Here is a 21571-nt window from a genome sequence, read left to right as displayed (position 1 = left end):
TAATAATATTGGTGCCAAGGGGTACGTAGTGTAGACAAAGCAGAGCGGGCATTAATTATTTTGGAGTATATTTGCTTAGCCCAAGTACACTGTATGGTAGAGTCCATTGTACTTTCATTACTGATGTAAATACACATCCAATTAAAACTGATGTAACTGAAGATACAATTATAAAGCAATCAGATTAAAATGGCGTTTGTTCTTGTATGTTGCTGAGGTAGCAACTCAACCCGGCGTACGCTGAAATGTTTCATATGAATATCCTGTGAATGTAAACTATATGTTGAAGCTTATTTTATTTGATATATTTTTGTATTCGTCATTTTTGTTTGTCGTGACGTGTTTACGTTACGTTCAGAAGGACTGCATGTTTCAAAGCAGAAACACAATTTTACGGACATCATTGCAAAAGTGAACAATGCATGAATATAATAATTTATGAGCACACCGCGACACAGGTATTAATTAACAATATTATTTTTAGATACTTGAAACTCGTTGACATAAAAATGTTGGTGCTATGTACAATATGTGGTATGTGGAATATAGTGATTGACTACTACATGAATTGTTTTATAATGAGATATTACGTAGGTAGTCTAAGTGACTAAGAATTAAAAGATCACAGATTTGATTTACATGACAAGATATTTGTCCACTGTTTCGAGTCGTAATATTGTCAGATGTTTGCGTAGTTTTGATTGGCTATGACATCAGGAATCTTGGTATAAGATCACAAATTTAATTTTAGTTTTAGCTTAAAAATGTAAGCTTATGATGTTTATGATCTCATGAGTTAATTTAAGGTTTTATGTATAACATTTTGGGAAAAGATGTTTATTTACAACTGATCTTGTGTTAAAACTTACAATATTCAATATTTTGCATACATGGATAAAATACAGATAGTGGTAATATCTCTAAGATCTACCCAGAGGAACCCTCGTATAAGAGCAACGTGCCATCTAGTATACAATACTCATGTATCTCTCAAAATGTCGAAAAGCATAATATAAGTAGTTGAATTTATATAATAACTTAAAATTCGAATTCCATATACAGTAGTATGACAATATTACAATATTATATTTCAATATTCGTGGAATATCATTTATTTGGTAGTTGGACGTCGGTTTCACGTTGCGTCAATTTATTGGTTCCTATATCTGTTTTAATAATAATAATATTATATCTGCTTTACTTCGTAGAAAATATTTGTCATGTTTGAATAGTAGCAGATTCCGTGAAACATATGTTATTACAGCAGTTTATATCATAATTATAGTTAAATGCAGAAGTATTTTTTTTTACTCGCACGGCAAAATGACCAGAAGCAGCTGATGGAAAGTGGAGTGGGGTTCAATTGAATGACGACTGACGAGACTTGATTACCCCTCGGCAGTCGACACAATTATGCCGGCTTGTTCGAACCGAATATATACAGGCTGATCCTGAAACGCGAGACACTTATGTGGGCCACTATGGGAGGTTTTAACACCTTGTATACGATGATCGCTATCCGAGCGGATATTATATACATCCTACCACCAGCAAATATCTTATAACTATGTGGTTAATTGGTATCGCACCGAACAGTTATCGTATAAAAATAGTTTTAATTTAATAAATAACTAATCAATATGCTATAATTATTGTCACGCAATAGCACTTAAAATTCAATCCTTTTGCAAAATAATATTTATTATTGATTACGAACGGAGATGTAAAAAGTGCGAATATATCAAAAGTAAATCTGCCTATAAAGTTTTATTATTTCCCAGTTCTCTTTTAATTCGTAACTACGCTTTGTGATGACAAAGAAATTTGACACAAGCCTATTAGAAAATACAAAACGTTCCACTACCCTTTAGCCCTCAGCTTTAGGCATATAGAGCGAATCTCAAATATGCGAGGCAATTGGCAAGTTTCATGATTACAGGCCGTCACTGTCCTTCCGGATGCATGCTATAAACGGTAATCGGTATTACTCAGGCCCTTCGCTTGCTCTATTAGTTTTAATATCCTTTACCCGAATGCGTGGTGCTTTCATCCATAAGACTATGTTTGGGTTATATTTTTTTGTATTTTAATTCTATAATATAAGTCACTGATTATAATTATAAAGAATACGCATCTTTCTATTGACTAGAATTTACATAAGGCATATGTAAATATCATGACAAAATTTCTCTCTACCGGAATGAGAACAAAAGAAAAGTAGGATACGTAAGTAATTCATAGTCATATTAGGTTCTTTGCCAGTAACCTTTGCTATTTATAGTTGATTTAATATGCTTCTCTTCCAAACAATCATTTAGTGACAATAAGCTCGACAGATGATTCGCTGAATCGAGATCCTTGCGCATCCATGGAAGAGGGAATCCATGATTATTATAGGTACATATTTTTTTTGTAGCAAGAAATTACGAAGCGCGAGATCCGAGAGAGTTCGTACGTGGTGCGCGACTCTTCGTACAGCAGCGTGGAAGAGAAACAACAGCAGTCTTTTTTATCCAATAGGCCCCCCCGCGACCCAATCGGGGGGGCCGTCACTGAAACGGACGCAGCACACGCACGTTTCAGGTAACTAATTACACGCTTCAGTTTAAGTCTATAGTCGGAATTATCTTTTCAATATCTTAAGACAATTTATTTCAATTTCTTAAAGACAATTTATTTTTCTACATATTTTTTTTTTTTTATTTAGTTACGCCAACGTTTTCCAATAAATATTTTTGGTAGGAAGTGCGGGACTATTTTGGTTTTGTTATTAAAATTTTCTTCGTTATTGTAAAGAACAAACGAATTCTTACTCAGGTAGTTACGGAAAGTGTGTTTGTCTTGCTTTCTTTGACGTTAAATGTCTCCAACAAGACCACATTGTATGTAATTATACCGTGCTTAAATATCTGACGTAATGACGTCATTACATACGAGCAACGTAAAATGTACTTTTATTGTATACAAAATATTTTTTTTTCTAGCTTATTTTTTATTTTTTGTCTAGATAATCATACAGAATTATAAATATTCATACAGTGTTTATTCTATTTCTCCATCCGCCCAGCGCGATTTTAACAAAAATGGCTGTTAATCCCTTAAATACTTTAACTATGAATACCCGAACATCATTATTAATTCAGAAAATGAATATGCACATATTTTATAAGGTTTCATTCCACAATCCCAGCATAAAGGATACTCTGAAGCGGATTTATACATTTTATTTTATAAGTTTTTCTCGTTGCAGACCAATACAAAGGGACAACAACAGAGGTGCCAGAGGAATAATCGTAAAACCATGTTACAAAGGCGTCGTAGGCCTACCTGTTGAATTTATAGGTAAGTTTTTGTGCAGTAAAGAAGCTAAACAACAGCGAACCCGATCGTAAACGATCGTGGTATATTAGACACCTGGGAATTTGACTTCATGTCGACGACCTCCACGTGAGGACAAAACTGTGTTTACAGAGGGATTTCTAACTGAATGATACCACACATAATATTGTCACGATTACTTTATTTTGATTGCTTGGATGGTCTTTTTGTCCAAGGTCCTCTAGTTATATTTATTGACCATAATTATGCGTCGCAAGCTGTTAAAACGGCAGTCTATTTCAGTTTAATGAACTCTCAATATCTAAATACCGAGCTATATTTTGCAAGTAATGTTATAGTGGAATATTGTGATTGAGGTAATTATGATCGGTGAAGAATTAAAATGATTTTTCGGTGAAAATGTGGTTGAAAATTTTGATTTACTGGATTGGTTGCAATTTGTGAGGTTATGCTCTCTGATTATAAATTCATTACTCTCAATTTTCGCGAAGTACCTTATTTTAGAACTGAACTAAAACATTTAAATGTAAACTTAGAATACACAAAGAGGAGTTTCACGTTTGAGTATTTATTTCTGGCGCTCGCCGGCCGCTACCGCGACTCGCGCATGGCGTAGTACATAGTTCTAACCTAACCAATGCAACATGATAATTTCTGCGGCATAACATTTTTTAAGATAATATTGTGATACACATACTTACTTATTCACGGAATTGGAAATATGGCAGCAGTGAAAAATATTTTTATTCCGTTATTAGTTACTACAATATTTTTGTTTAGTTACCTATTTATTTTCATAAAATATTTTTTAGACAGTATGAAAAAGAAAATTTTCGCCGATGTAAAAGTGAAAATTTTGCCAAAATAAATTTTGACAGCTCAACACTATGTACTTTTCACGCAATATTTACGCATTGTAGCCATATAAAATTTCAAATGACTTTACCTCTTTTTCTAAAATTGGTCGGTATGTTCTGTCCTTGGAATATACTAAAATACAATATACTAAATCGCAGCCAAAGTGTAATCCAAAAGGATTCTTTATATTATTATTATAACGTCTATTTGTTAATTATTGGGAACTATAAAGCCAAACAGACATTTTAAGGCTTGCGTATACTACAGTCGCGACAAGTCACAGCGCGTCGCAATACAAAATTGCGTCAAAGCATATAAAGGATAGCGTCGGGGCGCGCCGCAACGCCAACATTTAAATCAGTTTCGTTCCCTAGGGATAACATTCGTTTTAGCCTTAACGCATACTAAGGCGCGACGCACCGCAACGCATAACATCTCCCTAAAAATACACATAGCCAGTGCATTGCGATGCGACCCACCTATAGTGGGCGATAGTTCATATAAAATGTACGAAAATGATTTAGGAGGATTTTCGTTACGCGATGCGTTGCGTTGCTACCCGGCCTCATGTGCCCTAGCCTTTAACTGATTCATATAAACAATGCTTGACAAATGAGAAAAAAATATTTTGCCAATATAATCCCCAAAAAGCGTACCCAAAACGTGAATAAACATATACCGGTTATTTTTTTAAATTAGCACCTAGTCGGATAAAAGAGGATTTCAATATGAAAATGGAAAATATTAACCACTCAAACTGAATAGTATTTGCGTTTTATATTTTAAAAAAGGAACGGACTATATAAAAACAAAAAAATGTTTGTATGTTGGTAATTCTGGTGGATTATTAAGCTGTAGTACATACTTCCACTTCACGTATCCTCTGAACTCGTCTCCCTTGTAAACGGGCCCTACAAACGAAGCGTGAAGGAGCAATTATGCAGGCCCACATGCCGATAAGCACTGATAAGAGCGTCAGCGCTTGTGAGTTATCGTTGTTTGAAGACTGCAGTTGCCAGCATGCCAGATGGGAAACTAGGCGAGGCAGCAAGAAGAGGTTTTTTTTTAAATGCGATTAGGAATGCAAAATAATTTCGACTATAGAAACCATATTCCAGGAAGGAATAAATGTTTCTAACTAATCACTTTCAAATTAGAATCTATCTTTACTTTAAATAGGTCTGACGGGAATAGTTAAATGATTAAGAGATTATGGCGTTATTTTACATTTAGTTTCTCCCTTCGCTGAATATAATTATATGTGGTATTTATCACCACAGTGGACGGGAGCGCGGCCGGGCCAGGTCACCTGGAGTTGGAGGTGTCTGGAGGTAACGGCGCGCTGGTGGCGAGCTCGGTGCGACCGCTCGGTGGTCACCGGTACGCCACCTCGTTCGTGCCGCGGCTACCACGACCACACAGCGTGAAGGTCACTTTCAACGACGAACATGTGCCGGGTGAGTACTAGTTTTTAAAGAACTTATGAACTTGGCTCCTAACTGTTACGCCAATGTAACCCAAGATGTTTGTGACCATGTTATATTTTAAAATTAAATTCTCTGACCTAAATTGTTTAGACGCGTTATGCTATTCATAGGTCGAAGATAGATAAAGGACATAGCAGGAGGTTTGTCGTTTTTATATAACTTTAGTGGTTATAGAATAAGTAACACTATACTAAGTCTAAGGATTACATACTTATTAGCATTTAAGAGGTCTCTATTAGGCATAGATTGTAAAGTAAAATGTCAATGTTTTATATTAAAAGAATTTCAAAAGTAGACCCTTGTGTCATATAGTATGTATTCTAAAATTCGTAAATGTAAACCGTGACCACTTAATTTAGAATACATAAAATACATTTCATACATTCCCGTCGACTTAAAACATTCAAAACCCACCATTATGTGCATTTAGAATGTGTAGTTGAACAAAATGTAGTTCAAAAATTTTGTAACATAAATCACTAAGGTGAATAAATCACTTCACTTAAGTACCCTTTCGTATTCTGCGTTTCCTTGAAAGCCGATCCCGGGCGCACTACCCGTGAGCTCATGTATAAATATATCATGTATATCTATACAAATATACGTAACGTAACACGAGAACAAAGGGATCACCGCCACGAGATGAGAGTCCGTATGTGGCAAATCAAAATCGTTACGTGCACAGGTACGTAACGAGCTCGGGAACTAATTATGTTTAGATGTTTCCAACATTGTCTATACTACGAATAGAGGTGTGGTAGGGGCTTTATTACAATTGTTTATTAATACCAATGTTACAACATATTTTGTCTGAATTTTTACAAATGTTAATTACTGTAAATTATTAAGTGGTTTTAAATACGATTTATAAGGAAAGCCTGAATTTCTACAAAGGTATAATACTATAAATTTTGAAGTAGTTTAAAATACGATTTATAAAGGAAGAATCTGCGAAAATATAGTCTTAACTATAAATCAAATATGAAATGCACTGACTAAAAAAGCAATCAAAACCTTGAGTTCACCTACGAGTCCAAAGGGTCAGAATATCGCTATTAACTGTTTAACCTCAATTATACAGGCAGGTAACGAGCTATGCGCCAAATTAAACAGCTATTTTATTTCTTCTCGTCGCCGAGAAAGCACGCTGAAGGAATTCTAATTTAAGATCTGATGTCGCATGCTGGTGATTTACAATTAAGGCGTCCATTTACACAAGCCCTGCGGCTCGCTGCAGAGTCGTCGGTCACAAGGAAAATTTTAGTCTTGCAAACAGTTACAAAATGAGTTCTTCTTTCGTTCGTTACGTATAACTATGCGTTTGAATAAATGGTTCATTTCAATATAAATTAGGTACCCACGGCAATGATTAAAAGTTATTGATTACACAATAAATGTCATTAATAATATTTATTCAGATATTCCGGCCAGTAATAACAATATTTTAATAAAATCATCATTACACTTACAACTACATTTCGATACAAGAACTTCGCTCTCCTAGTGGCAAACATAATGATTGCCTACATTAAAAGTGGCGTCATCCAGCACATTGAATCACAAAACATTGCGTTTGTCACTCGAGGAAAAGACAATTCTTAACAAAAACATGCATATAAAAATATAAAAAAGTGAATAACCGCCCGATAGCTCATAGCACAGCTCAACAATTAAACATTATTATTAATTATTAACAAACTTAATAATGTTTTAATATCATTTTCTCGTAACATAACACTAGAATAATTATAAGTTGGATAATAATATGGTACAATAATTGTACCCAGCGTTTGTACATTACAAGTTGAAATAGACACAAAGAAAATTGAATACCAGCTAGCTGAAATTCCCAGACCGTGGCGCACTCTTGAAAGACACTAAAAGTTTCCGAATTAACTCAAACGTACCATCTGTATGAATATATGCAGACATGTATCATGTCGGGGAGGCACTTTCATATGTTTCAATTAGGAAAGAGAAATGCGAAATGTTTTCAATAAAATTTAAACAGGGACACGGTCCTTTCGGGCTTCCTTTACTCCACGCCTGTTTACAACTGCAATCTTCATTGTATACACTTAGTTGCAATACGAACAATCGTAGTAAAGTTTATTTCACCACGTTTCTCAAAGGAAAAGCAAATTCAACTCGCACTTTGTATATGTAATGACAAATAAGGGAAATTCTGAGATTTCTGTTTTACTTATTTGCCCCTCTTGTTGTACGTTCAAGTTTTACGACGGAATATTTTAAGAAGACAAAAAGCTACACTTGGGACAAAGAATACTTACCCTTACTGCTTTAGAAATATTTGCCTTCACTCTACTTATAAACTATAGGATAGAATTAAAGGGCCGGCCCAACTAGGGTCCACTGTCCCACATAAAACTAACATGAAATGACATCTTGCTATTGTAATTGGTATGAGATCTTCAGAGGCCTAAATATTCCTATTCCGTTCTGTGTAAAGTGGTAATACTCTTAAGGAATTATTTACGACACTGAGTGACTAACTTCATTTGTCGGCTTATGATATGAAATAAAATGTAAAAAATATAATAGCAACAGGTGCACCCATTTTCCATAGTATGTATTTAGTCCTATGATATGGTAATGGCAAGCCTATCGCCATATCGGTCACAAATTTCAGACTCAGGACCGATAATAATTATAAAAACTCAATAACACTTAACTACCCGGGGATCGAACCAAAGACCTCAGCACTGCAGTTGCACCCTAATACAACTACGCCACTGAGACAGTCTAAAGGTATATTCTATATTTACTAATTTGCCATATTCCATAACAAAAAATATAATAACGACACAGATGCGGTATTATATACCAAAGCAAGTATAAATGCGTTTTAATAGCACAGTTTAGTATGCTTTCAAAATTTCTAATCACAAACTTTCAATTGTTCAGTGAAACATGAATAATTAGATAATAGGCTCAATTAGATACGAATCGGTTGTTATAACATTGCCATAAGAATAATCAAGAGCCTTGACGAAACTTACTAAAAGCTATAGAACTGTTTTAAGGCGATGCCCTCAACAAAACTTTGCGCTAACCATATTTTTAGAAGCTTTCTATTCGAAATTTATAAATATATATAAAAAAAAATATTAAACTTGATACTTCTACAATATATTATTTTTGCTTTCGTTGTTTTTTTTTATAATGTGCCACTAATATTGTTGATTCCTTGCATCTGCATCTAAAATACATATTATGTTAATTTGCAACCAACACTATTAGATAGGCAATTTAATAAGGAACATTTAGGTAATATAAAATAAAAATATCTTTATGTTGAGTTTTTAGAGAAATTATTCGTATATTTTTGCATTTCGTATATTATTCCAGCCAAACTCGTGCGCTATAAACACGTGAAACGAATGATCAAGACTGTTTGTTCGTAAGAAGGCCTTAATTATTATCTTACTTACTATTATCATAATGCCTTTTTATTATCAGATAAATAATAGGTAGTAATCAAACAAAACTTATCTTAAGCAGTATAACATAACTTCTCTAACAAATAAAGAGAATGAAAACACTTCACTTCAACATAATATTTTTTTATCTATCATAACATTGTACGTTATATAAGGATGTAAATATTATATCTTATTCTTTCATTATTTTACGGTACGACAGAACTAAGCTGATATTATTTCATTAGGATCGATCACAAACTGATATTTATAAAGCCTGAAGTCCCGAAACAATAAAAAAAAACAAGAGTCATAGCTATAATTCATGGAAATTCCACCAATAATTCTTTCTTTGCCTAGAATATATTGCCAAAATAATAATCGATATCATGCTCTTTTTGCGTATAAACGTCACAACTTCTGAGTAATTTGTATTTAATTCTATTGCGCAGCATGTGTATATTCCACCATTGAGCAATCGGCTAGTGAGTAGTAATCATGAAATACCTACAGTGTGTTCTACTTGCGTTTTTTTAAGGATTATAACCAAGTAATACGCGTAACTTACCTAATGGTGGTTTAATTTTCTTTCACCTTAATCAACTACATTTTTACGTAAACGGACGTAAGTTGGATCACTTTTAAAAGTTGCCTATTTAGTACCCAGTATAAGATATTTTGTCACTAGCTTAAAGTATATTGTATATTGGTCTACATATACTTATTATACCGTACCTGTTAATCATTTTACGTATGTGTGTATGCGCTGTTTATTTATGAAGAGGAATAACGAATAAAGGTTATTCCTGCGTCATATTGTATACGTACGATAGGTAAATATTTTAGATTTTACATCTATTTCTTGTGTAACCATAATAAAATATATAATATTTCGTAATCATGTCGGGTTCACTTGTTTAAAGTTTAAGTCTGTACTTGTCAATAAGGTACATTGAATTTGTGAACCCATTAAAAAACCAAACATTTACTTAAGCACCTACTAATCTGTGAAAAATATATATAAGGAACACGCAAAGTTCTGATCATTTCTCGAAAAATTATATTGATATTAGAGCAAACCGTCATAACAAAAGGAGATTTCATAACTACTTAGGGCCTAAGAGCACTCGATTACAGGTCAGTCGCTACCTGCTAATAAATATTGTCACAGACATATGATTAATATTTAAATGAGAAGAATAAAATTGAGAGCATTTATATAATAAATTATAATTTAAAAACGTAATCTTGTGCACCATTAAAAATACTTTCTAAAACAAGGTTTTTCGTTTTTTATTATAAAAATGAAGTCCCCGTCTCTTATGATTCAATTTTATATCCTTTATGGATTACAGTTAACATGACCTATAGAAGCAAAAGGTAAAATTGTAGGCGTAGTTTATTTAGTCCGATCCAACGCCAAGTGACAAACCAGCTTTTGCTGCCACTACATGTATGTAGGCTCTCGAATTCCGCGCCGCCATTTTGAATACCATGGTGACGTCAGGCGGCTGGGCGCGGGCGAGCGTGCGCCTGCGCACCGGCTGTCTCACATTCGCCCCGCGTCCGCGACCGAATGAGGCTATGCCTCCGAACTGCCAAAATGCAATTCCGCCGCGTATCCTACCGCCGTATGTGCTAAACGTTAACATACGTAACACAGTGCCTCTCTGATCTTTGCGACACAAGAACAGCCGAGCCGTGTACCTTCATTGCGAACTCCATGGTGTAGTGAATGTTCACCGAGTGTTATTGTTGTGATTTCTTTAACTACGGTCAGAACAGTGCCCTACATACTCGTCTGTCGCTGAGGGGACGTGAGCTTGCCGCCGGAGGTCACATCGCCCTCGATAAGTGAGTGTATTTGCATACATTGTTCCTATATCCGTATTGTAAAGTGCCGAAGTGCTGTGTGGGTGCGACACGTCATTCTAACCTTTGGTTTGTCTTTTTTAGCGTGGTAATTATAATAATGGACCATTATCGTGTGATTGTTTTGGTTTGACTATCATCATACTGTCAGTCAAGTTTTGTTTTTACTACCACATATAAAAAAATATTACATAATACTACTAACAAATTCATAAAAGCAAAAACCCAAAATTAAAGTCATTAAATGCAATGAGAAAATTAAAACCAAATGTCTCGCATTAATGACTACATGAATGACCCAAATACCTCGATTACATTAGTAGGTAATTGCTAGCAAATAATTTATAGCGTGCAATACAATCGTAACATGCTTGTATCCAATTATTGGAATATCACCAATCAGAGAAACTACGTCAAAACATTTAGATGTAATTGTAAAATTTTTGACCTTAAGGCTCGTTCACTGTGTCCAGATATTGCTGGACTATAGATTCGCACGGTTGCCCGTACACAAAGCGTGCGTTGAACTCTTTTACAAGGGCCACTTCTCACGCACATCCCCTTGCGCCAGTCCCAGTGCCTGTAACCCAAAATGCACTTTATATCTATTAAGGTTAATGACTAATATCAAATGATAATCTCGATGCATTCGTCAGATAACGGATGTAACGTTTTTTTATAACTTTATACGATCACACCCGATTGCTCGTCAGAGTCGACGTAGCGTGTCTAATGTAGTGCAAAAACTACGTACAACGATAATATATAATCTATCGTCTCACACTAGATGAAAGTAAGGTTTAATCAACGACGTTTTGTTCTATATACGGATATTCATTCAAGTTTCTACGGAAGTGATACTGTCTGTGACATACAGTGTACTTCATACAAATTATAATGATATTATCACAATAACTTAAGTCTAAATTTGCATGCTTGCAATTAATCACTCTCAAACGTAATTGATAAAACCATTTAGATTGTTTTGCTTTAGAAAGGTCAGTATATTACACCAAAACAGTTAACAAATGTTAAACTGCGTCTCGACATAACTTATTCTGAACAATTCATGTTGCTTTGTATAAAAATAAAAACAAAAGTAGGTATGCTAGCCTCGGCAAGCATGATAGTGTTGCTAGTGAAAGTCTAGTCTCTGTCCCGGCACCCGCCGGTAACAATGAGTGCATCAAAACATATTCATACGGATGCATTGTAGGATTTAGTAACATGTACACTGGCCCACAATTCTATAAGGGAATTGACATATTTTTATAATTTATGCAACGATAAACGCCTTATTCTAATACTTTTTCTTTACTGTTCGTAGCTGTGTGTGGAAGATTATAAGATTCGTGGAAGATTTTGCATCTCAATATTGTAATAAAGAAGAAAATAAGTAAAAAAATTGTATTCATGTCATAATCCGGCTATATTGGAATGTTGGTAAATTAAGAAAAATACTATATCTCATATAAAAGATGAAAATTTTTATTTTGTTGTTTTTATTTTATTTATGTGGAGTATTTGCGTCTTCAAACCAGTACCTTTTCAATATAAATATATACAACAAAATTACAAATTCAAAAAACAGCACGTAAAAACTGTTTATCTTCGAGATTTCGTTTTCCAAACAACGTAAAACTTTATAAAACTACATTCGTATAATATTTTATGCGTTAATTGTCGAGTTGTGTAAAGATTCTCGTAGAAATCATCAAATCTGGCGAGTTTTACGGTTACGTTTAGAACGTAAAATGAAAGAGTGAAAGCACCATCACTAGAGCGTGGTCAAAATGTGTCCATTTTACTTGCATAAGTTAAATATTCAAAGATATCACATATCGTTCTAACACTTTCAACTTATATAACTTTAGTGGATAATGTCGTGTGGAAAATTATTAATACGACTTTGATGTCACGTAATCTGTTACGGTAGGCCTTTTAAATGTTGATGGAGAACGAATTAGTAAACATGTTTTAACATAATTTAGTGATTATTATTATATCATACCGTCCCACTACTTAACACGGGCCTCCGATACTAGCGTGAGGGTTTAGACCTTTGTTGGCAGACTTCACGACCTTTACTGTTCTACTAAAGAATTCTTAGACATTATGTACGTTTCAATCAAAATATTTTTCTTCACAAGTAAACCGACCGATAGTTGATAAACATTACACGCATAACTTTAAAAGTCTGACGGTTATGTACATGCGGATCTTCGTCTCAGCAGTCCGTCCCATTCCAACTAGATTAACTATTTTAAGGTACGATACCTTAAAATATTTTACCTACTCGTATATGAATGCTAATATAATTGCCAGCTCAAAAAATATGCTGTTCTAACAACTAATTCCACCAAAAAAATGCACACAAGTCTACTTTAAAATCATGATACCCTACACCTTTTTATTGTTATACAACTCTACCTGTTTTTGCTTAAACGTACTGTGGCTTTTTCTCATAATTGAATTTTGTTTGTTACAACAGGTTAATTTGGACAAATTTTTAATACTTGCGTTAATATCTGACCAGTTAAATTATACATTTTGCACGATGTATAATGGTAAGCTGAAACATTATTAACTTTTTACATTTTTGGTTGTCATTAAACTGACACTTCACTTCAACGTGGACGTTGTAGGCTGTTGATTAATCTATCTTACCATAAAATAATGCGGACGAGGAAAGATAAATCAAGGCCGCCTGCCAACCGATTTCCGAATAAATTGGCAAGCTCATGCTTGGACAATTTACATTCATTAAAGGTTCATCAGGACAGGTGCTCAAATTTATAGGATATTTCCCATATTTCTTGAAACTAGGTATTTGTGGATATATTAAGACTTCCAAAATGTATGATAGGTATATGATTTCATATCTTTTTACATATCTATACGAATTTCTATGTTGTGAAGTTTCATATTTGGAAACTTATCAAACCATGTCAACCATAAAGTAAAACAACATTTAATAAAATATCAACTGCAAATAAATTGCAGTTTGCATCTAAAGAGGAATAATAAATACTTTCAACGTGATTTTCAGTTCGCGACCTCTTTGGCTACATCTAAGATAACATGACGCGTTGTTTTCTTGTGATTTATATCACTTAACATTTAGAAAAAGATACGAATCTCGCATAAATATGTACATAACTTTAAAAGAACTCATTTCATGGCCCCGAGAATTCATGTTTACGGAGAACAATAAACTTGATCTAATGATTAACCGGTGTAAAATAATATGCGTACAGGCAAGTAGATTATTTACTTGTATTTCACAATGTAGAAATGTTACAATTATAATACCCGTAATATAAATAACGGGTACTTTCAATACAATAAAATAGTAACAATGGTGTGACACATGAGTCTTGGTTATAGTGAAACAAAATTGAAAGCTTGCGATAATTATCATTACTCCGGTTTGCAATTTTATGGTAAACTGACTTTAACTTCTCTTTTAATTCCTATACATTAAATAAAAAGTTATATTTAACAACATAAACAGAAAAAATAATACAATAATTCAAATTACATGAAAAGCATATTATGCAGGTGCATGAGAATTTTCTCTCGAATCTCAAATTGCGCACATCTCTGCAAATATCGCGTTTCAACCGCATTATCTCATCAGTGCGGGGGAATCGCGTTCGTTTCTAGCGTTTTAACTAGCAAAACGATCTAACAACAAAGTATGTTATTATAGTCTGAGGTGCTTACTCAAAGAGTATTACACTTTCATCACTATTATAGGTTCCGAAATCTACGTTAACGTCAATTATGCAAAAAAAAAACACCAGCCAAGTAGGTATGAGTCGGAATCGCGCTAATTGTCCCATACACCAACACTTTTGCATTATTATTTTTTGTTAAAATTTCTACCATAAGACTTCGATATAGATACTTAAGCTGTCAACATTCAGGCCCGTTATTTATTACAATTCGAAACAGAATTCTTTAAAAGTAGGACAAAGGACAATTCTTTAAAAGTAGGAATAAGGACAGACTACATAGGTTTTTCAGAACTGTATATAACAGTTCTATAAATTGCATTACTTTTCTGCCTTTTACTTCATATAACAACACGCCGATTGCATATGAACGGACAAAAAACATAATTAAATTATGAGAGTCCCGTTTTATGAAATTTTGCTACGGTATACAAAAAACGTGTTTGAATACTAGCACACTCCCATTTTACGTATCATGTGACAAGCTTCATCATAACATATATTATCATTGGAATCAACGGTAAAATCTCAGTTTCCATCGAGCTAACTGTTCTCATCGTACAAAGCTTAAAATATTTATAAGAGAATATAAATTACTTTCACCCGTCTAACATAAAGTCGAAATTATGTTTTCATTTTATGTTGCACAAGCATTTGCATATATCGCATCAATCGAACAGGACGTTCCAAATTCCAATGCTAATGTTTGATGAATTATAAACTTGTTTGACCACCTCATATTCATAATTAACTTGTTGTCTACATGATTTTCATAATTGTTGTAGACCAGCTTGTTACAACAGCTACTTGGATATTAATATTTTGTAACCATTGTTAGTTTAATACGGTATAGTGTAGAATGTGGATGCAGTACTGGCTGTTTGCGATCGAAATGTCAATTACTAGCCACCTGCCAGTGTGAACTCAAAATTATTCTGTGTCCGAACAAACGTTCTACTCCAGCCGTTTCTATCGAAACACGTTGTTTTATTGACATTTCAGTTGCAAAGCAAACGTGTACTAACGATGGGTTGCTGGGTATTTCTGTTCATGCGTTACTTGTTGATAATATTATATATTGTTTCAATATAAAACATTTTTGGTCCTAAATAACATCCATCTGTATTCGGGATTCTTCACCTTCTTCACGATTACGGCACATTCAAATGTCATATGTTTCGATTGCTCTTTGGGCAAGCCGCACTTGTAGGTGATAATATGCGCAAAATAGTGTCTTACTTGTAAGGAGGTCGCCAGACGGAGCACGGAAGACTTACAGTGTATTGCTGTCTATTCCTCTTATTAAATTACTTTATATCTGCATATAATTTAATTTTATGATGTATAGGTAATTAATATTCCTAACATTATAAAAGTCTCGGGCGGATTTTTCTAAAATTCTCGGACTAAAGCATCAAAATCAAAATCAGAATATTTATTAGTATTACAATGCGAATTTCTAGAACTAACGCTTAATTAAATAAAAAATACATAAACCAAACGTATATGAATAACAAAGCGCAATAGATTAAAAACATCGCGAGCGCTATAGTAGATAAATATAGTAGTAATATTGAATAACATAACGTAATGTATAATTTCTTTGAGTTTCTTGATTGGTATATCATTATTATTATGTGAGTTATGAAATAGAGGATGCACTTTTTGCAACCTCCATCTATCTCCCTGGGAACATTCCCAGGGAGACAGATCATGCATACATATGTATGCTCTGTCATATTCATTGAGTTGATTAGTTTGCATTTTTGAACGTATTTTACCAATATTGGCCATCTTAACAACAATTTCGTTTTATATTTACCCCCTTATTCATAAACGTTTTTTATCTAAGGACGAAGTAAAGCTGTGATAACAAGCCTGTTTCTCAGTGCCCAACGGCACTGAGAAATAGACATAGGGCCGTTGTGATGGGTTATTATTGTTGTATTTCAATATTAGCCAATCACAACGGCCCTACGTCTACGCACTGCGAAGACTGCCATGCCGTCAGCACTGAGAAACAGACTTGTTATCACAGCCTTACTCGGGCGTTAGATAAAAAACGTCTATGAATAAGGGGGATAGTTTTTACGCTTATATCTTTCCTAATACGGTACTCTATAATAACTTCACATTAGATAATATATTCATTGGCATTAATTATGCCTTATCGGGGTTATTAGTTAAAACAGGGTGACCCGGTTTTTTTAAAATACCTGTAAGTTGAACAAAACTAACGGTTCGCCGTTCATAGTGGCCAAGCGAATATTGGTGGACAAACAATGGCGGACTCGTGACATCCGTCCTACGCGCCGGTGTTAGGAAATAGGAAACGTTCCGTCCAGTATTAGGAAACAGACTGTTCGAAAAATCTGTGCTAGCTCGGACAAAGGTGATTTACCGAGCGAGAGCCGGCGACCTGCAAACTGTGCACTGTTGCTACATCGTCACTTCTAATGCCGCAATTCCCACTTTTGCCGTGATAATGTTATTGTCTGAAGATAATGTGAAGTAATATTGCTAGCAAATGCTCCACATAAAGATATATATGGCGTAAGTTAAATTTGTAAGGTTTTTTAAGGTAATTTAATAATTCATTCATAATGGTCTAAAATTGATAAAGAGCTAAACGAATATAAAGATGTCCCTAGTAATATATTATTCCTATAAGCGAAGAAAATCAAATAACATTAGATAATGTTATAATACTTAAGTCTTAACTCGTACAGATCTTCAAATGTAAAAACCACACCTATAGTTCAATAATAGTTTTATTTGTTTATAATATCTATTGTGTCGTCACAAAAAGTTAAAGCTAACACGGATGGGATCTAGAATTATTTCCAATGAGTCACTCTTAAGCTCGCGCTTATATAACTATATCATTAAATATTAGTGAAGTTCTAATGTTTGAATATGTATTAGATAAAGGCCTTGAAATCGATTACAATAGAGATATAGTTAATTATTACTACAAATATCATTAATAATAATTATAGTACATACCCATTAAATAGCTACTGTGTGTAATTACTATGTGTACGACGTAAAAGTTGTATTGTGCCTTGTGCCAATTGTTGTTCCGATATTAAATAGATACATCTCAAATTATCATTTTAACGTCTATAACCCACCGTAATATTAAATAATAAATAATTAAATCACGTGATGTTGAAGGTAGACAAAGTGAAAGTTACTACATTGACCTAATACTGGGAGGAGTGTGTACGAATTTGTATGAATTTCAATTAAATTTGTAAGAATTTTAGTTGAAATTCTTCAATACTTGTTAAAGCTGTGAAAAACAGAACACCCTTAATGTAAAGATGTGCTAATACTATTCCATTTCCTTTTCGTTTCCTTGAAATATGAAAACATAAAATATATTTTTCCTGTCGAAGCAATATGTAATGTGTTCCCGGGATACTTGTATAAAGTTTAAATTAATAACACGAAGGTAAAACGATGGCACGCGGTAGTACTTTAAATTAATATTTTATTAAACAGTTCTTTTAAAAAGAAACCGATTCGATGAAATAGCGACGAGGCGCCGTAAAGTTTTTTATGCAACACGTAAACAAGATTGATTATTTTAATTAAAATCCTACGAATAATATAGAAAGTAGAGACCGAAAAGTCGAAAGACCTTGATCTCAATTAACTACGAAGTTCCAATATTTTACATTCCAAAGTCATGCTCCTAAAATTCATAAATTACATCGTCACACTTTTGCTTTTCAGTAAATTAGACCTAGCTCTCGCTGATATAAACCAGATGGGATTTGAAACATATACTGCGAACTTTACAGAATTTATTTTATAACTGATTACGTATGTATTATAATTTTAGTGTATTATATGTATGTATAATCAATTATACTCTATTATAGTACATGTGAGAACTCTCAACAGTGTTGAATTACATCCAATTTTACATCTAAATTCAAAATATTCTTGAACATTTAAAGTGGGAGGTGCAAATAATTAAATCATACATTATATCAATGATGCATGCCATATTACAATAATTCATTAACATTAGACAAAATTGGGTACGTTGTAATTTGTTGATACGCTTGATTCCTTTTAATCTGGGCTCGGTGCGCGACGGCTGCGTGGGGTGTATTTCTATGTAGTTCTAAATACTTCGACGGCTGATGTCATAACATTCCACACACAACGCTTCCGTTTTATCTCAATAAGTTACCTTGAATTATGAGAGGTACGCCCTGCAATAACTATTACCGATCTTATTGGCTGTTTGCAAACTAATAAAATATTTAACGTCCATAGTTGTTCAATTTATGATGTGAAATTTCAGATTACAAGATGTTGATGTTATGAAATCATAGAAATTTAAAGTAATCTGTGTGTATTGTGACCATTGTATATAACAAGTTACTAGTAAAATTAAAAAGAAGAATACGTAAAGTTTATCTGCTTTTTGCCTGAAACTTTTTGATGATCATCATTGGTGTGTGTACCTAATAACTGATATGGGTTTACTTTCTATTTCTAGTGCTTACTTGCAGTTTCATTATCTACAGGAAAATGTGTGTATACTGTATATTCAACAATATGCAATCATTTCTATTTATACAAGATATATGCGATAACTCTATACACGATTATTTCCACATAAAAATACTAATATTTAAACCCGCCTGATAAAAGAACACACAACAACCATTGCAAAATATATGGTACATACTTATTAATTTTACTTATACGTCCTTCATATTCTATACTTTCATATTTTTGATCCATTTTGTAGATTTACAATTGTCAAGAAAAGAACATTGCATGTCACAAGAATCTACATTATTTCATTATTTATTACCTATGTTTATCAGATACGCTTTGAAAACAATGTTACAATACCATCGCAATTCGTCGCGATCTTACATCTCGCGTCTTTTATCAACAAGCGGGAACAATGCAAAAATTATGAGCGAACACTCATGGCGATGAATATGTTGATACACAGGTTCAAGAGAAACTCTCTGCGTGTCGTTATTTCCTCACTCTAGCGTTAAGGGCTTGGCTTTGTGTCTTTATTTTACATAATTGCAGTCGTATGGAGATAGAGTTATTTACAAACTATTATTTTTGAACGTCAATAGCTCTTAAGTGAAGTTTGCAATTATTAGGCGGTATTTTTTGCTTACAAAGTAGTGGAATGATAATCTTTATGACTCAACAAGAGCTACGATGTACATATAGTAACTTATTATAATAACAAGACCATTTATTTGAGCCGAATACATACCGTTCCGAAACACAACGTTTGAGTTTATATCGACACACTTGTGGCCTATTTGTAAGGAAAGCCGCCATAATTGTTAAATGAACAGATGATATTCGCGTGTCAACGGCGCACCGCACATTACATAAACGTGCAATCATATACCACCTAGTTGTTAATGTATCGTGAATCGGTTACGCAACTGTATCGCACCGTTGTATCAACTGCAGGTATTGACTGTAATACGGTTGGTACAAGGGCGATCACGAGTCGCTCTACCTACCCACGACCAACCACCGAGCGTTCAGATTTTACGATAACAGGCAAACTCTCAGTGCCTATCGCCTTTCTATTTGATAACTCGTAACCAATAAATGGTGTAATCTTTGAAATAGCTCTTTGAATTTGCGCTTTGATTGTAATTATAATCAAACACTGGGTTTAAGACCAATTGAGTTAATTTTTTTATTTGACAGGAAAGTATGTCTATGAGCGGTTTTGTTCGTTATAAAATATTCTAAGCATCGTTTTTAGTTTTGTTGTATTTTATTAATAAATTAACATGTTGGAAGTATCACTATCAATATTGATATTTAATTCTGTAATTAATTAGTTTTCTGTCCCACTCGACGCCAAAATGTTCAATGTAAGCTATTGCTTGCATCAACTAGTATTGAGAGCAGCGACAATTAGTTATATTGTTGCTGATTGAGAGCATAAAATATTTCTTTATAAAACTAGGCTTTAAAAATACCCTGTTATGAAATACTTATGCATGTTTGATTCTAAAAATAAATTTGCTAGAACAGAAAAGCATTCAAAACGTTCTTCAAACGGAATGAAAGCACAAAAATATCCATAACACATTATACACGAAGTACGGAAATTGCGAGAAAGCCAGCGTTTCGAATATTTTCTTGTGTGTAAATATTTGAAAAATAATAACATCCGCTCACATAGTTTGCGAACAGGGAGCGACATCTGCGTCATCGTGCGGTTTCACTTCATGTGAAGCTGTTTATGCAATTTGTCATTCGTTTTATCTAGACCAGTGTTTGTTGTGTCAAGCACTGGAGCTTTACTCTACTGTTTGTGTGGCAGTTTATATGTTTTGACAGAAATTTTCTTATCTTGGATTTGTTCAAATTAATCACAAATAGCTTATAAAAATAAAAAAAATAATAAACCAGGAAAACGTTTATGTAATCTTTCAGATACAAGAAAATTGTGAAAATATCTTTCAATTTGATAATAAATATTTAAAGGCAGCGAAATAAAAATTTACTAAACGAATTTCCTCAATAACATTCGTAATAAAAATTTTAGGCTTGTAATCTTTATTATTATTACAAATATTATAATCGCACCAATATTCGCCGTATCGTATATGTATATCTTACGCATGGAAGCTAAATCCATATTATGTTATTGTAAAAAGCAAATTATTTATATATTCTTCATAAAATTGTACAAAGTAAAGATAGGTATTCCTGTTAAATTGTAAATCGTGTAAAAAAATTACAAATGAGAACAAACTGGTAAGTTTAGAAGTATTAACGTCATATTATACAAAAACCTTTTACTTTTTTTAAG

At 33.5% G+C, this 21571-nt stretch overlaps 1 protein-coding gene across 1 annotated transcript in view; it reads left to right on the top strand.

The window, feature by feature from the left end:
- The window catches only part of LOC115449199 (filamin-A), an 82479-nt gene that overhangs the window by 31233 nt on the left and 29675 nt on the right, over positions 1-21571 (top strand). Inside the window, 3 exon segments of the mRNA XM_037444268.1 lie at positions 2417-2583; positions 3251-3342; positions 5478-5654. Of these exon segments, the coding sequence (XP_037300165.1) occupies positions 2417-2583; positions 3251-3342; positions 5478-5654 (436 nt within the window).

This window comes from Manduca sexta, chromosome 28 (genome assembly GCF_014839805.1).
Source record: "Manduca sexta isolate Smith_Timp_Sample1 chromosome 28, JHU_Msex_v1.0, whole genome shotgun sequence".
Lineage (NCBI taxonomy): Eukaryota > Metazoa > Arthropoda > Insecta > Lepidoptera > Sphingidae > Manduca > Manduca sexta.
Note: the sequence above shows the minus strand (reverse complement) of the source record. Positions and strands in the feature narration are given on the sequence as shown.